The sequence below is a fragment of the Oncorhynchus nerka genome, linkage group LG25 (genome assembly GCF_034236695.1).
Source record: "Oncorhynchus nerka isolate Pitt River linkage group LG25, Oner_Uvic_2.0, whole genome shotgun sequence".
Taxonomy (NCBI): domain Eukaryota; kingdom Metazoa; phylum Chordata; class Actinopteri; order Salmoniformes; family Salmonidae; genus Oncorhynchus; species Oncorhynchus nerka.
In genome coordinates, this window is record NC_088420.1 from 45,286,388 (window position 1) to 45,308,977 (window position 22,590).

General features: G+C 42.1%; 2 protein-coding genes across 5 annotated transcripts; both read left to right on the forward strand.

The window, feature by feature from the left end:
• The first annotated feature begins 1,558 nt into the window (after positions 1-1,558).
• trabd (TraB domain containing) lies at positions 1,559-13,960 on the forward strand. Of its 4 annotated transcripts, none has more exons than XM_029634584.2 (10): positions 1,559-1,647; positions 2,576-2,652; positions 3,009-3,078; positions 3,485-3,651; positions 5,695-5,835; positions 7,876-7,986; positions 8,216-8,355; positions 8,664-8,836; positions 9,215-9,311; positions 9,454-13,960. In XM_029634584.2, exons 2-10 carry the CDS (start codon positions 2,629-2,631, stop codon positions 9,632-9,634), a joined length of 1,104 nt encoding a protein of 367 aa, XP_029490444.1. In that variant the 5' UTR covers positions 1,559-1,647; positions 2,576-2,628; the 3' UTR covers positions 9,635-13,960. The 4 variants fall into 4 exon arrangements, with proteins under 4 accessions (XP_029490444.1, XP_029490443.1, XP_029490446.1 ...); XM_029634583.2 differs by having other exon boundaries at positions 1,584-1,671; XM_029634586.2 differs by having other exon boundaries at positions 1,639-1,659.
• A 1,299-nt stretch (positions 13,961-15,259) lies between these two features.
• On the forward strand, positions 15,260-22,340 carry selenoo1 (selenoprotein O1). Its single transcript, XM_065009943.1, is given in 15 exon segments — positions 15,260-15,520; positions 15,522-15,662; positions 15,664-15,927; positions 16,140-16,175; positions 16,177-16,238; positions 16,241-16,334; positions 16,470-16,647; positions 16,774-16,890; positions 17,184-17,297; positions 17,411-17,632; positions 20,000-20,105; positions 20,108-20,174; positions 20,426-20,582; positions 20,800-20,967; positions 20,969-22,340. Coding segments are annotated over 15 exon segments (1,788 nt in total). The 5' UTR covers positions 15,260-15,488; the 3' UTR covers positions 20,999-22,340.
• The last annotated feature ends 250 nt before the right edge of the window (positions 22,341-22,590 follow it).

A 22,590-nucleotide genomic window follows, 5' to 3' on the forward strand; every position in this document is an offset into this window, starting at 1 on the left:
AGCTTGGCCCCAGTGATGTACTGGGCCGTACGCACTACACTCTGTAATGCCGTGTGGTCGGAGGCTGAGCAGTTGCCATACCAGGCAGTGATGCTCTCGATGGTGCAGCTGTATAACTTTTTGAGGATCTGAGGACCCATGCCAAATCTTTTCGGTCTCCTGAGGGGGACTAGGCTTTGTCGTACCCTCTTCACGACTGTCTTGGTGTGTTGGACCACGATAGTTCGTTGGTTATGTGGACTCCCAAGGAACTTGAAGATCTCAAATTACTCAACTACAGTCCCGTCAATGAGAATGGGGGCGCGATCGGTCCTCCTTTTCCTGAGGTCCACAGCCGTCTCCTTTGTCTTGATCACGTTGAGGGAGAGGTTGTTGTCTTGGCACCTCACGGGCCAGGTCTCTGACCTCCCTATAGGCTGTCTTGTCGTCGGTGATCAGGCCTACCACTGTTGTGTCATCGGCAAACTTATTGATGGTGTTGGAGTCGTGCCTGGCCATGCAGTCATGAGTGAACAGGAAGTACAGTCGTGGCCAAAAGTGTTGAGAATGACACAAATGTTAATGTCTTTAGATATTTTTGTCAGATGTTACTATGGAATACTGAAGTATAATTACATGCATTTCATAAGTGTCAAAGGCTTTTATTGACAATTACATGAAGTTGATGCAAAGAGTCCATATTTGCAGTGTTGACCCTTCTTTTTCAAGACCTCTGCAATCCGCCCTGGCATGCTGTCAATTAACTTCTGGGCCACATCCTGGCTGATGGCATCCCATTCTTGCATAATCAATGCTTGGAGTTTGTCAGAATTTGTGCGTTTTTGTTTGTCCACCCGCCTCTTGAGGATTGACCACAAGTTCTCAATGAGATTAAGGTCTGGGGAGTTTCCTGGCCATGGACCCAAAATATTCATATTTTGTTCCCCGAGCCACTTAGTTATCACTTTTGCCTTATGGCAAGGTGTATGCTGGAAAAGGCATTGTTCGTCACCAAACTGTTCCTGGATGGTTGGGAGAAGTTGCTCTCGGAGGATGTGTTGGTACCATTCTTTATTCATGGCTGTGTTCTTAGGCAAAATTGTCAGTGAGCAATTAATTGCAATTCATCTGATCACTTTTCATAACATTCTGGAGTATATGCAAATTTCCATCATTCAAACTGAGGCAGCAGACTTTGTGAAAATGAATATTTGTGTCCTTCTCAAAACTTTTGGCCATGACTTGTACAGTAGGGGACTGAGCACGTCTGCGTGTTATCCCTACTGCCTCTGATCTGGAGGACTCACTAACACAAATGCTTTGTTTGTAAATGAGGTCTGTGAGTTGTGATGTGCACCAGGCTATATGTCAAAAAATATGTCTTGTGCTAATTATAAGCAATTTGAAATAATTTATACTTTTTCTTTTGATACTTAAGTATATTTAAAACCAAATACTTTTAGACTTTTACTCAAGCAATATTTTTCTGGGTGACTTTCACTTTTACTTTAGTCATTTTCTATTAAGTTATCTTTACTTTTACTCAAGTATGACAATAGGGTGCTTTTCACCACTGATTACGACAACGCACTCAAATCTCAATTGAACTACAAGTACCAGAAGACAACGTTAACAAACGAGTCGAACACATCATTGGTCGAAGTGCAGGTGAGAGCACAGGTTGGCTAACTTGTAAGTTTTATTTTATTAATGTATAACATTGTAAGCTGTAGTTATTATATGTTAATTACAAATTGATATTACATTGTTTGCCAAGTAGTTAGCAGCAGTTAGCCAGTTAACCGATATGTCAGCTGTTAGCTAGTAGTAAGCTAGCTGCTATTCGGCGAGTAGTAAGCTAGCTGCTAGTCGGCAAGTAGTTAGCTTTGGCCAACTTGCTAACTTAATGAATAATGTTAGCTAGTTTGTCTAGCTAGCTATATAATATGTGGAAACGAGGGGAATATCAGCTAAGGGTGTTAATGTTTTGTCTCTAACCAGCAGGTTTGGCGGCTTTAGCTAGCTAACTTGACTTTGTAGCATGTGGTTAGCTAGCAAAACAGCCAACTATGTCAACACTTTTGTGTGAAGGTGATGTAATCGTGTTGAAGTACGCAGCTACATGCAGCAGCAGGAGAGCGTTTAGCCATGACCGGGCTCTAAAAAGGGGCCACTAAGCTAACGTTAGGCAGTTTGCTCATGATATTTGTCTATACACTATAACGTACCTGTCACAGTAAAACCTGGCTCACAAATTGTCTTACCTACTAGAATTAGCTACCTGTGACAGGTAACGTTAACTAGACGGTTTTATTTTCCAACTAACTTTATCGCCATATGCTGATGGTAGCTAACTAGTGAGAATGGGTAGTTTATTTATGGTTTGGTACACTGCACATATATCTAGTTAGCAAACGTCAGCAATTGAGGAACTTGAATTGGGGCCTTAGCTTAGTCACAAAGTAAGCATCACAGCTGATAGCATTGCAGAGAAAAGCAATTTTGGTCAACAAACCTACTTGACGAATTTGGCTAAATGTATTCATACATTTGATCATACTCATACTCTTTCCTCCTGTTTTGCTTTCCTTTTCAGTAAGGAAGGTGGGACATTGCTTTAGTTTTTGCCCAGCTCTTAAAGGTTGAATCATGGACCAAGACAACAACTCCGAGGTAAGTTTGGGGACTGCTGGACATGGGTCACTGCATAATGCTTTGACAGCTGTTATTTTGATCATTTTAAAAAGGCACACAGAGTACAACTTCACACACATCTGTTATGTCCCATACAGCTGTGTTATTTGAAGAACACAGCTCTATGCTGATCATAATACATTAAGCAAAACAAACATTCTTAGAATTTTGTCCCACTCCTGTACTAGCCTTGATGTTAATTGTCTAAGAATCAGTGTCACAATAAATCTGGCTACTAAAAGCCCTTGAGCACATTGACAAAATGTTTTCATTGACATGTACACTTTTAGAATGACTTAATGACTACATATGCTTTTTTACTTCTTTTTTTTTAGGATGACTTGGTAGGTCCCTCTGAAGATGCGTCTGAAGATGAGTCACTGCCTAGTCGTCCCCCTGGACTCTGTGAGTACCCTTATTTATGTAAAATGTATTTACTTTTCTCTCCGTCTGCTTGGCACCAAAAGCTCATATTGTTCACAATGCCCATGTGTGAGAAAAGCTTTGACACTACTATCCATGTTCTCCATGTTCTCTTAATGTCTGTGAAGTCCTCCCACAGCGATGTTATGTTTGAAAGTCTGTTCTAACTTGTTTGTAACCTTTATTTCAGTAGGCTACAACATGCACTGTTCACTCTACCCATATCTGACAATCACATTCCTTTGGCATATCGAAGTATGTTGTCTTTCCTGCCATCCAATTCAGTGATGTAGGAACTAAAGGTTATTTCCGTTCTTGCCTTTGTCTTTCGTTCTTACTTGCTCTATTTCTCTCCCCTTCCACCTCTCCTTGGCTGGTTCCTTTATAGCGGACTCTGAGGCGGTGGAGCTGCTATGGCAGGTGCGTACCCAGCGGCGCCAGTCTTCCCCAGAACTCCCTGAAACAGTCACCCGGCTGACTGCCCCAGATGGCAGCCTGCTCTACTTGGTAGGCACCGCCCACTTCAGTGACAGCAGCAAGAAGGACGTGGCCACGGTGAGCACAACAAATCTGACATGCAAGCATTAAGGGCTGTTTTCCTTGACACAGCTTATCCTAGCCAGTTTGGCCGGACAAAGTTGAAATACTGTTTAACGGATGCCCCGCCTCACTTTTCTCAACACTGGAAAGGATATATATATATATATATATATATATTTTATGTTATTTTTTTGGTCAATCTATGTGTCTCTTTGTTTATAATGCACTGTCTGCTCTCCCTTGAGGCTTTCCCAAGTTGATGCCCAAGAGACCAAACAGCCTCAGATCATGCGCTCAGATCATGTTCGAGCCTCTGATTGGACAGTGAAATAAACACACACTCGCACCTGCAGGCGACGTGCAGATGTTTAATTTCTCTCTCACGCAGCCAAGGCTAAAGCCAGCATAAATTCCTACTATTTATGTGTCCAGGTTAAATGTGGGACGTCCCTCCATTATAAACAAACAGTCGGTTAAATTCATGGTTATTGCATCATTTTCAGATGAATAAGCAGTGATTTAATAGAAGAAACAACAATGTAACTTAACTAATTGAATGGCCAGAGATCAGGGCATTCATCAGCAAAGACGCAGTGCAAGCTGATAGTGTTTTGGACAACCAAATTGAAGTCAAAATGATTGATGAAATCGAAGTATCAGCTGTATGGTGATTTGCGATTCATAACTTACATTTTACCGGTACTACCAGTAGTAGTAGTAGGCCAACTGATAACACCACAACAGAATGCGTTTGAAGTGATGATGCGCTGCTGACAACAGCTATCATGTCCAGCAAAGTACATTGCCAGTGGCACGCACACACTTTGTGCAGGACAGCAGGTGGGGCTTTTCGTGGCAGCCAGATGAGACAATCGAAGGAATATACGGTGAGCAAAGTTACTGGGCTCGAATTTAGTCACGCTTGATCTATATAAATTTATGCTTCTAATTGTGCATGTTATAAACAAACAAAAAATATTTTGATGATGATAGGTTATACTCTATGGCTGGATTTATACATTTTTTCCAATGCTACATTCATTTGATAGACCTAACTTGATTGACCCTCTTTCTACAAGGCCTACTAGTCTATGAGAGGCCCAATCATATTTGTATGAATATTTTGTTAACGCCTAGGCTATAGAGATGTATTCAGGTAATTAACTCATTATTATGTATCAACATTTTAATTTGATTACAATTATATATTGTCAATCTTTCTTGAATTTGTTAGGCTATACAGTTAAGTAGATGATTAATGAACTGATACATTCATACAACTTTTTTTTAAAATCATTTTTGAATATGATAGAATATTGCATTCTATTATACATCCTATGTGAATAATGTTCATTACTAATCTGAAAATCAGTCAAATTGAATATTTATCCTATTGTTCATGTCCATATAGCCTAGGACAATGTGGTAAAGTACTGTTATTCCTTATCCACCTAATTATATATATTTTAAATTGCTCGCCTCGCTTTTGGGGGGGGGAATCTGTTAAATAGTGAATCAATTTTGTCTGGCCTTACTAAAAAGTATGCCGAATGAGGAATCTCCATTCAAGTACATTTTTGAACTAGACAGAATCTGTGTCTGGGAAACCGGCCTTAAATGATTGTCATAGGTATGGAATGGCCTCTTGAGTTCGTTCAAATTCATAAGGATTCATACATTTTCTAAATGGTTGTCCTTCAGAGATGATTGAATAAAAAGTATTTTGAAATCTGCCAATCAAAACAATCTATTTAACCTTTTTCAACCAGTCAAGTCAGTTAAGAACAAATTACTATGACCATCCCCCTTACATGTCCTGGTTTCCCAGACTCCTGTTTGTTTTGTTCCCTCAGGCAAAATCCATGCTATTGTCAGTCTTGTACTTCTACCTTTGGCTTTCTCTCTCTTACCGCCCTTGCTCCCCTTTCTCCCCTTCCTGTCCTCTCCTTCCACCCCCTTTCCCTGTTTTCCTCCTCTCCTTATCCTCTCACTCTCTCCTCCCCCTTTCTCCCCTGTCCCCTTTGTTTGCCTTCTCCCCCATCTCTTCCCCTTCCTCAGACGATCCGTGCAGTGCAGCCAGACGTGGTGGTGGTGGAGCTGTGCCAGTACAGGGTGTCCATGCTGAAGATGGATGAAAAGACACTGCTGAAGGAGGCAAAAGACATTAATCTGGACAAGGTCCAGCAGGCCATCAAACAGGTACAACTAGCTGCGATAATCGAGAATTTCAAGAAGCATTTTTCTAACGCTTGCTAGTTGACCCAAACTGTTACAGACGTATATCTATCCTACCCTGCCTTTCTAAAGTCTTCAAAAGCCAAGTTAACAAACTGTTCACCGACCATTTCAAATCCCACTGCACATTTTCCGCTATGCAATCTGGTTTCCGAGCGGGTCATGGGTGCACCTCAGCCACGCTCAAGGTCCTAAAAGATATAAACGCCATCAATAAAATACTATTCTGTGCAGCCGTCTTCATCGACCTGGCCAACGCTTTCGACTCTGTCAATCACCACATTCTTATCGGCAGACACAACAGCCTTGGTTTCTATAAATATAGTTTAAATATAGTATCGGCTTCCTATTTCGCAACAAAGCCTCCTTCACTCATGCTGCCAAACATACCCTCGTAAAACTGACTATCCTACCGAACCTTGACTTCGGCGATGTCACTTACAAAATAGCCTCCAACACTCTACTTAGACTGCATCCAATTTGCTATCACAGTGCTGTCCGTTTTGTCACCAAAGCCCCATATACTACCCAACACTGCGGCCTGTGTGCTCTCGTTGGCTGGCCCTCGCTACATATTAGTTGCCAAACCCACTGGCTCCAGGTCATCTATAAGTCTTTGCTAGGTAAATCCCTGCCTTATCTCAGGTCACTGGTCACCATAGCAGCACCCACCCGTAGCACGTGCTCCAGCAGTTATATTTCACTGGTCATCCCAAAGCCAACTCCTCCTTTGGCCGCATTTCCTTCCAGTTCTCTGCTGCCAATGACTGGAAAGAATTGCAAACATCACTGAAGCTGGAGACTTCTATCTCCCCCACTAGAGACTTCTATCTCCCCCATCAGCTGTCAGAGCAGCTTACCGATCATTGCACCTGTACGCAGCCCATCCATAAATAGCCCACACAACTACCTCATCCCCATATTGTTATTTATTTGTTTGATCCTTTGCACCCCATTATCTATACTTGCACATTCATCTTCTGCGCTCTCACTCCAGTGTTTAATTGCTAAATTGTAATTATTTTGCCACTATGGCCTATTTATAGCCTTACCTCCCTAATCTTACTACATTTGCACACACTGTATATAGATTTTTCTATTGTGTTATTGTGACTGTGCGTTTGTTTTATCCCATGTGTAACTCTGTGCGCAGTGCTTTGCTTTAATTTGGCGAGGTCGCAGTTGTAAATTAGAACTTGTTCTCAACTGACCTACCTGGTTAAATAAAAATAAAATAAATATTGAACATGTTAACAGTATGTGCCCTATAGAATCAGTTTTGTTGAAATAACAAAACGGCAGTGATATTGTATTTAACCAGGCAAGTCAATAACAAATTCTTATTTACAATTATGGCCTGACAAGAAGTGAAATGCCTCCTTTAGGGAGGGCTAGGATTTTTTTTTAAACACACCTCAATGTGAGACAAAATGGACAACGCAGACAGAAGACACTGGCAACAGCACAAATACAACAGCAAACAAACAGTGGGTGTGTGTGCGTAGGTGCAGGCATGCGCGTGTGAAGTAACACAGCATGCTTCCTTACATTAGGCAACGCAAACTAGTGACATCGGGTGACAAATGGAAACAACTACGTGTCTCAACAACCTGTTCATCTATTTGTCCTTTGAACTCATCCATGAACACTTTTAGACTTTTAGGATGGCTTGGAGGGAATTCCAAGAACAGGGGGATGAGTAATGAAAGGACCCCTTTCCATGCTCAGTTCTAATTATCTGGACTGTTAGCATAGAACAAGATATTGAGATCTGAGCTTGTTTGTGTTTTAATTGCTCTGCTAGAAGAGAGGATAGATTGGATGTTAACTTACAGTTCACCGTTTTGTCTATTTGGTATTTTATTAGGATCCCCTATTAGCTGTTGTAAAAGGAGCAGCTACTCTTCCTGGGGTCCACACAAAACATGAAACATAATACAGAATGACATAATATAGAACATCATTAGACAAGAACAGCTCCCCCTCTTTATTATGTCCTCACAGAATGGAGTGATGTCTGGCCTGATGCAGATCCTGCTGCTCAAAGTGTCGGCTCACATCACAGAGCAGCTGGGCATGGCTCCTGGAGGGGAGTTTAGGGAGGCCTTCAAACAGGTGAGACATTCACGCACTCACTAAAAATAGTTCATCTTGATAAGGGTCACAGGTTTGTTCTCGCACAAGGTGTCAGGTCAAGGTCACAAATACTTTCAAATACACACTAATGTTATTTTCTCACACAGCATAACATACTGAACTTAACACCCTCTTACCTGTTACCCACTAGGTACAGTATTAGTAAAGTTGTATGTAAAGACCCTCCCTCTCTCTTTTCTCCACCCAGGCGGGCCGAGTGCCCTTCTGCAAGTTCCACCTGGGGGACCGGCCTATCCCGGTGACATTCAAACGGGCCATCGCTGCTCTCAGTCTGTGGCAGAAAGCCAGACTGGCCTGGGGCCTGTGCTTCCTGTCAGACCCCATCAGGTACAATAACCTGACAGTTACGCCTCTCTAGTGTCTAGGTTATGTCCACAGCTTACTCCGCTATACACTTCCTCTCAGTATTTCCTTTGGTTAGTATGTAGTAAGATTAGAGCAGAAATATTATTAGGGTGGTACTGTATTTAGTAATATCCAATTTAATAATAGATTTAATTTATATAGGGCTTAATTTATTTACCTGAATACAAATGATGGCAAGCTATTGGGAATTAATTTGGGGACTTGGTTAAACCCAGTTGGTGCAATACTTTTGTTATTGCAATATGTTTGTTGTTGTTGTTGTGTGTCAGTAAGGAGGACGTGGAGAAGTGCAAACAGAAGGACCTGCTGGAGCAGACAATGCTAGAGATGATCGGCGAGTTCCCCGCTCTCCACCAGACCATTGTAGCCGAGCGAGACATCTACCTCACACACACGCTCCGCCAGGCCGCACGCTGTGTGGAGGCGCCCCCCAATGCCCAGAGTGAGTATCGCAGCATCTGCCTGTTTCACTTTTCACCTGAGGAAGTCCACAGACAAGTTTCTCCATTAGTCTGTACACACTGCTCGTGGGAAAAACACTACCATATCATTGGTTGTAGTCTCCACAAGATTGCAATTAAATCAATGAAAAGGCTTTCTGGCATAGTTTTCCGTCAGCAGTTTGATTGGACCCTTACTCTGAAAGATGGACGAACTGGGTTATTGTGTCTGTGTTTTGCACACTGCCTAAGATGCCAATTAAGTTTATCCTCAACTCCTAATGTATCTATGCATAATAGATGGACTGTTACAGACCAATGTTTTTTGGGAACATGGATGCCATTTCAGCTGGATAAATTCGCTTTGTTTCTTGTAACAGAAGTGCCTGCTGTGGTGGTGGGAGTGGTGGGGATGGGCCATGTCCCTGGCATCGAAAGGAACTGGGAGAAGGATCTCAACATTCAGGAGATCATGAGGTGTGTGTATCTTTCATAGCAGTCTAGACCAAGTTATTACTACTTATATTATAGAGCAATAGGATCATTGTATTTCTGCATCTTCTAACTTTTATGAGTTAATATTGACCCTCTTTCTTTTGCTTTTCTGTGTGACTGTCAGTGTTGCGCCCCCATCTCGTTTTGGCTGGATGTTGCGCACGGTGCTGAAGGCTGGGGTGATAGGAGTACTGGGATACGCCTGCTACCGTGCAGGAGGGGGCATGGGGAGGGCTCTTCTTTCCCTACCTGCTTTCCAATCACTACTGGACAACCTGCGACCACTGCCCCCAGCAGCGGCGTGACCCCTCTCCTATACCTGTGACATGAACGATCCCCTCTAATACGAAAACAATGCATCTACCACCAATGGCCTTATTGATAGGAAGGGTTAGAGGTCAAGATTCACCTCCTACCCTATGAATTGACATGGACGTAAGGGGTCCGAGGGCTTGAGCCGCCCTCCCTCTTGTTTCCTTCCTTCCTCTCCTCCATGTCCCTGTGGAACACAGAACAGTACTGCCTAAAAAACCATGACAGTACCCTTATTTTATTTTTGTATATTTAAAAAAAGAAATGGCAAAAGAAGGATTTTTGTAAGATTTACAAATGTTTTTCCATTTATATTACATCTGCTATCCCCCACATTCCAATTAATGTTACATTGAAATTTGAGATTTTGGTGCATATGGTCTTTGAAGTTGATATTATTGGCCCAAGTCATTATATATCAAAATAAACTGGGTGGTTCGAGCCCTGAATGCTGATTGGCTGACAGCTGTGGTATATCAGATCGTATACCATGGGTATTACAAAACATCTGTTTTTACTTCTCTAATTACATTGATAACCAGTTTTATAATAGCAGTAACGCACGCACCTCGGGTTTGTGGTATATGGCCGCCTCGTTGCACTTAACAGCCCTTAGCCGTGGTGTATTGGCCATGTACCACACATCCTCAGGCCTTATTGCTTAAGTATATATATATATATATATATATATATATACAGTTGAAGTCGGATGTTGACATACACGTTAGCCAAATACATTTAAACTCCAGTTTTTCACAATTCCTGACATTTAATCCTAGTAAAAATGCCCTGTCTTAGATCAGTTAGGATCACCACTTTATTTTAAGAATGTGAAATGTCAGAATAATAGTTGAGAATGATTTATTTCTGCTTTTATTTCTTTCATCACATTTCCAGTGGGTCAGAAGTTTACATACACTCAATTAGTATTTGGTAGCATTGCCTTTAAATTGTTTAACGTGGGTCAAATGTTTCAGGTAGACTTCCACAAGCTTCCCAAAATAAATTGGGTTGATTTTGGCCCATTCCTCCTGACAGCAGGTGCAACGGAGTCAGGTTTGTAGGCCTCCTTGCTCACACATGCATTTTCAGTTTTGACCACACATTTTCTATAGGATTAGGGTCAAGGCTTTGTGATGGCCACTCCAATACCTTGACTTTGTTGTCCTTAAACCATTTTGCCACAACTTTGGAAGTATGCTTGGGGTCATTGTCCCTTTGGAAGACCCATTTGCGACCAAGCTTTAACTTCCGGACTGATGTCTTGAGATGTTGCTTCAATATACCCACATAATTTTCCATCCTCATGATACCATCTATTTTGAGAAGTGCATCGAGTCCCTCCTGCAGCAAAGCACCCCGACAACATGATACTGTCACCCCCGTGCTTCACGGTTGGGATGGTGTTCTTTGGCTTGCAAGCCTCCCCCTTTTTCCTCCAAACATAACGATGGTCATTATGGCCAAACAGTTCTATTTTTGTTTCATCAGACCAGAGACATTTCTCCAAAAAGTACAATCTTTGTCCCCACGTGCAGTTGCAAACCGTAGTCTGGCTTTTTTATGGCAGTTTTGGAGCAGTGGTTTCTCCTTGCTGAGCGGGCCTTTCAGGATATGTCGATATAGGACTCGTTTTACTGTGGATATAGATACTTTTGTACCTGTTTCCTCCAGCATCTTCACAAGGTCCTTTGCTGTTCTGGGATTGATTTGCGCTTTTCGCACCAAAGTACGTTCATCTCTAGGAGACAGAACGCATCTCCTTCCTGAGCGGTCTGACGGCTGCTTGGTCCCATGGTGTTTATACTTGCGTACTATTGTTTGTACAGATTAACGTGGTACCTTCAGGTGTCTGGAAATTGCTCCCAAGAATGAACCAGACTTGTGGAGGTCTACAATTTTGTTTTCTGAAGTCTTGGCTGATTTCTTTTGATTTTCCGATGTCGAGCAAATAGGCACTGAGTTTGAAGGTAGGCCTTGAAATACATCCACAGGTACTCCAATTGACTCAAATTGTGTCAATTAGCCTATCAGAAGCTTCTAAAGCCATGGCATCATTTCCTAGAATTTTCCTAGATGTTTTAAGGCACAGTCAATTTAGTGTATGTAAACTTCTCACCCACTGGAATTGTGATACAGTGAAATAATATGTCTGGAAACAATTGTTGGAAAACTTTCCTGTCATGCACAAAGTAGATGTCCTAACCGACTTGCCAAATCTATAGTTTGTTAACAAGAAATTTGTGGAGTTGTTGAAAAAACAGTTTTAATAACTCCAACCTAAGTGTGTAAACTTCTGACTTCAACTGTACATACATACAGTACGTTCGGAAAGTATTCAGACCCCTTGATTTCCCCCCCACATTTTGTTACGTTACAGCCTTATTCTAAAGTGGATTCAATTGTTTCCCCCCTCAATCTACACATAATACCCCATAATGATAAAGCAAAAACAGTTTTGACATTATCACATTTATTTAATTATTCAGACCCTTTACTCAGTACTTTGTTGAAGCAGCGATTATAGTCTTGAGTATGACACTACAAGCTTGACACACCTGTATTTGGGGAGTTTCTCCCATTCGATGCAGATCCTCTCAAGCTCTGTCATGTTGAATGGGGAGCGTTGCTGCTCAGCTATTTTCAGGTCTCTCCAGAGATGTTCGATTGCCACTGGAAAAAAATCCCAACCGCATGATGCTGCCACCCCCATGCTTCACCGTAGGGATGGTGCCAGGTTTCTTCCAGACGTGACACTTGCATTCAGGCCAAATACTTCATTCTTGGTTTAATCAGACCAGAGAATCTTGTTTCTCATGGTCTGAGATACTTTAGGTGCCTTTTGGCAAACTCCCAAGCGTCGCTGTCATGTGCCTTTTTACTAAGGATTGACTTCCGTCTGGCCACTCTACCATACAGGCCTGTTTGGTAGAGGAAGGGCTGTGGTCACCTCCCCGATTGCTCAGTTTGGCCCGGCGGCCAGCTCTAGGAAGAGTCTTGGTGGTTCCAAACTTCTTCCATTTTAAGAATACCTTTTATTTAACTAGGCAAGTCAGTGACGGCCAAGTGGGTTAACTGCCTGTTCGGGGGCAGAACGACAGATTTGTACCTTGTCAGCCTCCCAGCCTCTGGGATTTGAACTTGCAACCTTTCGGTTACTAGTCCAACACTCTAACCACTAGGCTACCCTGTCGCTGCTGCATAAATGTTTTGGTACCCTTCCCCAGATCGGTGCCTTGACACAATCCTGTCTCGAAGCTCTGGACAATTCCTTTTGACCTCATGGCTTGGTTTTTGTTCTGACATGCATTGTTAACTGTGGGACCTTATCAACAGGTGTGTGCCTTTCCAAATCATGTCCAATCAATTGAATTTAACACCGGTGCACTCCAATCAAGTTGTAGAAACAGCTCAAGGATGCTTCATGAAAACAGAATGCACCTGAGCTGAATTTCGAGTCTCATAGCAAAGGGTCTGAATACTAAATAATGTACTTTAGTTTTACAATTTTAATACATTTGCAAACATGTCTAAACTTGTTTTTGCTTTGTCATTATGGGGTATTGTGTGTAGATTGAGGACATTTTTTTTATTTAATCCATTTTAGAATAAGGCTGTAACGTAACAAAATGTGGAAAAGGTCAAAGGGTCTGAACTCTTTCCGAATGCGCTGTAATGGACACCAATAGTTGAAGAATAGAGCTACCGCCCCACTAATGACTTTTCATTCTCGTACAGTCTCTTTAATCCTGGATCCAGGACCTCCATGGGACCATCTAGGCTTTAACAATGACCATTTTTAAATCTAGCACTTTATTATATTTTTGGGTACAGATTCCCACTCATGGCTAGTAAGGAATTTAACAAATTAACTCCATTTTTAAAGTAAAAAAGTACAAATATTACCAAATAATGTATGTAACTGACGACACTGTAGTTTACCACCACAGTGGGGGTTTTGGGGAAAGTTCTCTCCCCAGCCAAGAAACAGAAGGTTTTAGTAACAAATTGTAGTTGCGCTATCCCAACATGGACACCTAAGTTCCTCCATCGCTCATGAGGAAAGTCAGCCCAGGGACTAGGCTATGTCTGGTGTTATAGTGACTACTTCTCCTGGTCACACAATATACTGTTCCTCAAGGCAAACTGATCTGTGCTGGTTGTTGTTACACACAACCAACCATACTGATTGATAGACGGTACAACCTAATGCTTCGACGTGTGTTATAAATACCTGTACTGTATAAGGCAATGCCCATCTCAAATATGTACTGGTATTTTGAATTGCATATTTTTTCAAAGAATGCTACATGCTGGAAGATCAGTTGTCTGTTTTGTATTGGTTGGAGTTGGAAAGGTAAAATACCATGACCACCACACTTATAACACTTAATTTAACAGAGGGCTAATGTGGGATAAAATAAAAAAAAACATGATAAATATGCAGAAGAGGGTGGAGTAAAATTGCATCAAAGCAAGCAATGTATTTTAAATGGGGGCATTTTGTATATTTGACTGTACTTGCAATGAGGCACCTTCAACATGTATGTTGTAAAACAAACTGCCACTTTCTGTGTGATCGTGGTAGATACTGGACATGATCAGAAAATATGCACTTTGTACGACAAGCCATCAAATGAACTCTCTCTTTGTACGGGAACATCTGACATTTCACACTACATGCTTCTACGACATGCATGATTTTAGTACAGCCGATTTCCAGATTGTTCCCTAATCCCTAGGAATGAATGGGGAATGTTGGGGATTATTTTCGATGGGAGCTGGGAAGGGTAGGTTGGGGTTAACGCCTTATTCTGCTATCGCCTTATTCTGCCTTGGACCTGTAGATTGCCTGCCTCTGCTGCAGCTGTGGCTTGTTCATTTCTCACTGTCCTCTTATTGTTTTGTGTCTCCCTATCTCAGTCTGTTCATACTGTGTGTCTGGGTCTGCTGGATAGGACCAGGTTGGGTGACACCCTCAGACAAATAGTTGTAGATTCTGTATCCCTCAAAATGAAATGTTTATCTGATAGATGTACTTTTGGGAGATAATGCCATGTTGCATTTACATATCTCAGTCATTGCCCCATAAAATGTATTTAGAATTTGTAATGAAAATATATTGGAAAATTTGCCTACCGGTGTAGCTCAATCGATCATCTCAGCGGGTGTATTTAGGACTACAGTTTGAGTTTACTCTGAGCCAATAAGGAAACCACTGTCAGAAAATAGTTGGGTCATTTACAACGATAACTTGATATCTATATGTTTCCCAACCTACTGTAGTTTCTGATGTGTATGGTGGAATAGGGACATGCAGCTGTCCTATGTCACCTGCACCATTCTGTCAGTATTGGTGTAGTTTGTTTTGTGTTTGTATGTTGACAAGAGAACGGTGTGTATGACTGACATACACTGTATGTATGTATTCCTATCCTCACTCTAGCATTGTAAACAAGCCAAATATTGAAGCCTACATTCTGTATTGAACTATACAACTTTTAAATAAAAATGTATATAAATAAAAAGTATTCCATCTTATTTTTGTATTATATTTATTTGCTCCCATCCTTGGGTGCCATGACCAATGTAGTTCCGTCTTAGTTTCCCGTAGGACCAATACTAGAGTAGCACAATATTTTAGACAAATATCCGTAGTGCAGTGTTGCGACAACTGACTCGGACAGCGACGTGTCTTGATATGAAATGGTGAATGACGTCTCTGGTGACTTTAAACAAACAGATATATGGCCTTTAGTTTGATGGCTGCTTGTAAACTTCGTCTGACACAGTGTAGTTGTCTTCGCTCTGGTATTGTCTTCGTTGTTATACTTATCCACTGTCAGGATGGACGGCATGGGTCTGGCGGTCAGTCGTTCATCGCCTCGAGTTTGACAATGTCGCACTCAAGAAACTTCTGTTGGATACATCAGAAGAGCCTGGTCCGCGAAGGCTGGAAGGAGCTTGTTTCTCCCGAGTAAAGCCGAAGCCAGTGGTCAAGCATCGGTTCGTGGCAGTCTCTAATGAACGCCGCGAAGGTTCTGAACGGCCCGCTTGGTCCAGAGTAACTGAGCGGCTCCAAAGTAATGCCAGGGTCCGAGCCTACCGCGCACTGCTACTGTGGTCACCAGTTCGGCTCGTTCGCCGGACAGCTGAGGGACGGGGCAGCCTGCTATCTGGGTGAAGTTAAAGCTCCAGCTGACTAGAGGCCAGTGCTGCTCCGGGAGAACCCCAGTGTCCGGTGGGAGATTCAGGTCAAGGGAGCTGGTCTGACTCCCTACTCCTGGTCGGGAAGTTTACACAGTATTGCATGACTAGACAGATGTTTTTTTTTTTTGTTTACTATTTACCTAATGAAATCTGTTTTCTCAGTTTTTGGCTAGCATTGTGTCTTTTGGCCTATATATTGTTTGTTTTGTCATATGCAGTGCACATTCTGGAAGCACAGTCTATGGAATTATGAATACACATTTGTCTAATTAATTATCTCATTCCCAGACAAGCTGACGGCCATAAACCGCAGCGCTCCAGCATCAGAGTTTCTGTGCAGTGAGGCGGTGTTCGCTCTGGGGGTGCCCACTACCAGGGCAGGGTCACTGCTGACAGCAATGTGGTACGAGACGTGTACTACAGAAGGTACCCCACTAAAGAGAGGTACTCTGTTGCCCTCTGCATCGCACCCACCTTTATCAGGTTACCAATACATCCTATCCCTTGGCCACTGCATTAGGTTTAAAAACAAAGTGTTGGTAGAGAGATTCCCAGTTTTGACAAAATTGCATGAACAATATGGAAATGTGTCACTTTGATCATTGCGTGCGTGTGCAGGTTCGGGTCCTTTGAGATCTTTAAGGTGGCTGATGAGAACACAAGCAGGCAGGGCCCCAGCTACGGCCACGATGAGATCAGAGGTCAGATGATGGATTATGTCATATAGAGCTTCTACCCAGAGATCCAGCAGAACCACACAGACAGAGTGGAGAGGAATGTGTCATTCTTCAGAGAGGTAATCATGGACACTAGATTCAGTGAAGCATCAATCATTCATACGGAGTACAATAATGCTCTGATATGATTTTTTAAGAAATATGGCTATCCTTTTTGACAGTGAAACAACTTTGTATCAAAGCAGACTCTAGGCCTACATTGGAGCTCTCTCTATCCTTTACCTTTTTGTTGTGGAGCCAAGGACACTGCTATCTATCCTCTTATCCTGTTCATCCCTGCTGTGACAGGAAGTCTTAATACAGTGAGAGTGACTTCCTTAGCGCACACACACTGCTATTAATTCATTATCTTCTTTAATGCTAAATGGTATTAACAAAGTAATAACATGTAAGGTGCTATTGTTTAGCGATTAACTATGCATTGTTATGCACATTCACATCCCTCATGAAGATGATCAAAATCACAGCATACGATCCCCAAATATTTTTGCCTAACCCAGCGCCTACGCATGATATGACTGAAATCAGTAGACCCAAATCAACTCTTCTCGTCCAGTCTGACCCATCTCTGTGTGCGTCCATGTTTTGGTGGTAGGTGATGCTGCGTACTGGTGGCCCAGTGGCAGTGTGTGGGCTTCTGCCATGGAGTCTTCAACACAGACAACATGAGCATCCTGGGGCTCACACTAGACTATGGCTTCATGGACAGGTACAGTAATTTACAGTACCTGACATACTGTCTACAATATCATCTTAGATCCACATTATTTCAACAAGGATCTGGCTTTACGCTGTCTATTTCCTCCTCTCGCTTGTCTGCAGGTTCTGCAATGCCTCAGACAACTCAGGCTGCTACACTTATCAGGCCCAGCCTGCCGCTGGAACCTGGCTCGTCTGGCCGAGGCCTTGGACCCAGAGCTGCCCCCAGGCCGGGCAGAGGCTGTCCTGGATGAGTACCTGCCCCTCTACACCTTCTACCTAGGCAACATGAGGAGGAAGCTGGGCCTGCTGTGGAAGGAAGTGCCAGAGGATGACACAACACAGGTAGGGAGAGAGACTCACTACATACTCAAATCAAATTTGTCACATACGGGTGTTTAGCAGATGTTGTTGCGGGTGTAGCAAAATGCTTGTGTTTCTGGCTCCAACAGTGCAGTAATATCTAACAATTTCATAACAAAATACAAATCTAAAGTAAAGGAATTAATATATAAATATAGGATAGAATACAGTATATACAGTGGCAAGAAAAACTATGTGAACCCTTTGGAATTACCTGGGTTTCTGCAGAAATTGGTCATAAAATTTGATCTGATCTTCTAAGTCACAATTTTGACAAACACAGTCTGCTTAAACTAATAACACAAACAATTATATGTTTCCATGTCTTTATTGAACACACCGTGTAAACATTCACAGTGCAGGGTGGGAAAAGTATGTGAACCCTTGGATTTAATAACTGGTTGACTCTCCTTTGGCAGCAATAACCTCAATGTCTTCTGTAGTTGCGGATCAGACCTGCACAACGGTCGGGAGGAATTTTGGACCATTCCTCTTTACAAACTGTTTCAGTTCAGCAATATTCTTTGGATGTCTGGTGTGAACCACTTACATCAGCTGATATCTCAAAGTGCTGTACAGAAACCCAGCCTAAAACCCCAAACAGTAAGCAATGCAGGTGTATAAGCACGGTGGCTAGGAAAAACTCCCTAGAAAGGCCAGAACCTAGGAAGAAACCTAGAGGAACCAGGCTATGAGGGGTGGCCAGTCCTCTTCTGGCTGTGCCGGGTGGAGATTATAACAGAACATGGCCAAGATGTTCAAATGTTCATAAATGACCAGCATGGTCAAATAATAATAATCACAGTAGTTGTCGAGGGTGCAACAGGTCAGCACCTCAGGAGTAAATGTCAGTTGGCTTTTCATAGCTGATCATTGAGAGTATCTCTACTGCTCCTGCTGTCTCTAGAGAGTTGAAAACAGCAGGTCTGGGACAGGTAGCACGTCCAGTGAACAGGTCAGGGTTCCATAGCCGCAGGCAGAACAGTTGAAACTGGAGCAGCAGCACAGCCAGGTGGACTGGGGACAGCAAGGAGTCATCATGCCAGGTAGTCCTGAGGCATGGTCCTAGGGCTCAGGTCCTCAGAGAGAGAGAGAGAGCATACTTAAATTCACACAGGACACCGGATAAGACAGGAGAAATACTCCAGATATAACAGACTGACTCTAGCCCCCCGACACACAAACTACTGCAGCATAAATACTGGAGGCTGAGACAGGAGGGGTCAGGAGACACTGTGGCCCCATCCGATGATACCCCCAGACAGGCCCAAACAGGCAGGATATAACGCCACCCACTTTGCCAAAGCACAGCCCCCACACCACTAGAGGGATATCTTCAACCACCAACTCAAATCAAAGTTTATTTGTCACATGCGCCGAATACAACAGGTGTAGACCTTACAGTGAAATGCTTACTTACAGGCTCTAACCTATAGTGCTGAGGAATAAAAAGTGTGTAGGTAAGTAAAGAAATAAAACAACATTAAAAAGACATTTGAAAATAATAGTAGGAAGGCTATATACAGACACCGGTTAGTCAGGCTTATTGAGGTAGTATGTACATGTGGGTATGGTTAAAGTGACTATGCATATATGATGAACAGAGAGTAGTGGTAGCGTAAAAAGAGGGGTTGGCAAGGCTGAGACAAGGCCGAGTATAGCCCACAAAGATCTCCACCTTCAGACGTGCAGCAATGTGTTTTTGGACAGCAGTGGCTTCTTCCGTGGTGTCCTCCCATGAACAACATTCTTGTTTAGTGTTTTATGTATCGTAGACTCGTCAACAGAGATGTTAGCATGTTCCAGAGATTTCCAAGTCTTTAGCTGACACTAGGATTATTCTTAACCTCATTGAGCATTCTGCTCTATGCTCTTGCAGTTATCTTTGCATGACGGACACTGCTTTCTCAATTTATAGACAATTTGTCTTACTGTGGACTGATGAACATCAAGGCTTTTAGAGATACTTTTGCAACCCTTTCCAGCTTTATGCAAATCAACATAGCATAACATAGAATCTCATAGCAAAGGGTCTGAATACTTATGTAAATACGGTAATTCTGTTTTGTATTTTTTTTATAATTTTGCAAAAAATTCCAAAAACCTGTTTCACTTTGTCATTATGGGGGTATTGTGTGTAGATTGATATTTATTTATTTAATCCATTTTAGAATTAGTTTAAAGTAACTAAATGTGGAAAAAGTCATTGTCTGAATACTTTCCAAATGCATTGTATCTCTTTACTCTCTGCCTCTTCCTCTTTAAAAAAAATATTTTTCCTTTCTCTCTGCTTCTCCCATCTAAAAGAAAATGTTTTGCAATCAAATTTGATTGACTTTTTGCATTAAGAGACACCACTCGCCGTTCAGTGAGTTGACCATGGTACTGCATTTGGCCCAGAGCAACCCGTCCCTGTTCCAGATGGTCTCGGAACGGAGGACGGTGACCATGTAGCTGGGTGTGGCCCGAAGGAGCTGCTGGAGGTCGAGGCCAAGCACAGAGAGAACTGGGTCACCTCCTACAGGTCATAAATAAGTAATGTAGTCTTAGTTACATACTTACCTCTTTCTCATACTCAGTGTTTGACACTAGGTGACTTACTCACCCCTCCACCACCAGTGTGTATATCCCTAGCACTCACCTGCTCTAGAAATATAGCATGAGGAATTAAAGGCATGGAAAAGAGCAGGTTTGGTCTAGTGTTTGCACTGGAGGTGTTTTTAGTCATAGATATTTTTGTCTGAGTCATCCAGCTCTGTGTTGTGACTGGTGCAGCAAGCGTCTGGCTGAGGAAGTTGAGGGCCAAAGGGCTGTCCAGGCACTGCAGGAGGAGAGGGTGAAAGTGATGAACGGCACCAACCCACAATACGTCCTCAGGAACTACATCGCTCAGAATACAATAGAGGCCGCCGAGAACGGAGACTTCTCTGAGGTCAGGCGCCGATCCATGTTTTCTTCATCATTCTGTAATAGGGACCACACTTTCAATACCGCTTCCCTCTTGACTTTCATTTGTGTTAATCCAAACAATGATGTCACCATTACAGAAGCATTCTCACAAGGAAAAAAACATGCTCTCTTTCACTTAACTTGCTTCTCTGGATTTCCATCTCATAGTTTGATCTTTCTCCCATCTCTCTGTGCCATAGGTCTAGCGGCTCTTGAAGGTTCTAGAAAAAACTTTCTCTACCCAGCCGGGTCTGGAGCAACTGAGTTGGCTGGACCAAGGGGTGGTGGAGGCGCAGGGAGAGATGGAGCAGCAGGTGGCAGAAGCGGCAGCATCCCAAATGCGTGTTCCCTATGACAGCAAGCCCCCAAGTATGGGCCAATGACATCTGTGTCACCTGATGTTCCTTTCTGATCACCCTTCCCTGACAGTCTACCCACCCATATGTACAATAGAGACTGTCACTGTCTTTTCTTCCTTTGTTTACCTATACCTCTCTCCTCATACTCTCTTTACTTGGGTGGGTAATGGCACGGAAGGTACATTTTAATGAGGTAAGATGCTCCTATGTTAACCACTCAGCCTATAGATATGCAAGGTAAGGATTTGTTAAGAGTTTTGGCACATTTCACAAAGTACAACCCCAGAAATCTGAAATTACACCTTTTTTTGATCTAAGTGATAATTACATTTATGGAAATATCACGTGTTCAGTTGATTTGTAGTCTTTATACAGATGTCTCTGTAGATCTGTGTAGCCTATTGGCTGTCTGGTTATGAATGACAGCCCAGACGTTCAGTCCTACAATGACCCATCTGAGTCCGAGAGACTAGGAGTATCACCTCTATGTACCAAATAATGTGTGTAAAAGGGAATGTACATGATTTACATATCATCTGAATTTTACAGAATGAGTCACATAATGTGACTGAGCCACGAAGGACTTCATACACAAGTATAACATAAATGTCAACGTTGTAAATGTCATAGCAATTGTAACACTGACCATTTGGTGCTTCATTGCACAAATACTACTACACCACATTGCATCGTGTAGGTCATGATAACATTCTATGTATTGCATACATTTTCCAGAAAGCTTCAAAACAGCCATTGTTAACTAAATATTTGCCAAGGAAATCATGAGCAATGGTTTTGTTTAATTTCTTGGGATAAATTATTTTTTATGAATTGATATGGAAATTATATGTCATGATGCTGAAGAAATGGCTTTTATAGGGTGTTCCTTGGTAACTTTAATTTCTTTGAAACGTTAATATTGTGGCCCAAAGTTGAGCTATTTGTAACTTAAATGTAATGGACTGTTCAATATTCTATTTTTGTAAGTTGGAAGATTTTACTTATGGCAATTTTTGTATAGGAAAACCATATGCACTACTCAAATGGCTTCTCTTGGGCTCCAGGTAAATTCTCTGAGGTACATATGAATCAAACTCATAAATTAACGTTTCAACCACTGTGACCACCACCATATATCTTTGTCATTACCCCCTTCAAAACATGTCATACCATGAGGAATAGAGGCACCTCTGTCAGGTGACGGATGAGCAATAATTCTGTTCATATTGATCAGCAAGATTTTACTTATAATAGAATAGACTATCCTAAATTATAACCTGTGGTGTTTTTATTTATTGATTATTAATGTACATATGAAATGTATTATCTTCTGAGCGCTTCCTCTATATGCGAACTGTAGTTGATAAACTTGTACAAAAATATGTTGGCTGTTTTTTTCTGTTTTTTGTGTGCACACCAATGCGTAGGCCTAAACATGCACAACAGTATAGCCTTCATTGACATTACATTCCAGCCTGTCTCTTCATGCCTGGTTTCAGTAACCTTTCATCTGAAGGATTAATGTTGCTCATGTTAATTAAACAGTAAATACTAGAGCCCACCAAACCTACCATAAAATATTCTGAAAATAGACTGGAGGCCATTTGATTTGACAGTGTTAAGAATTTCTGT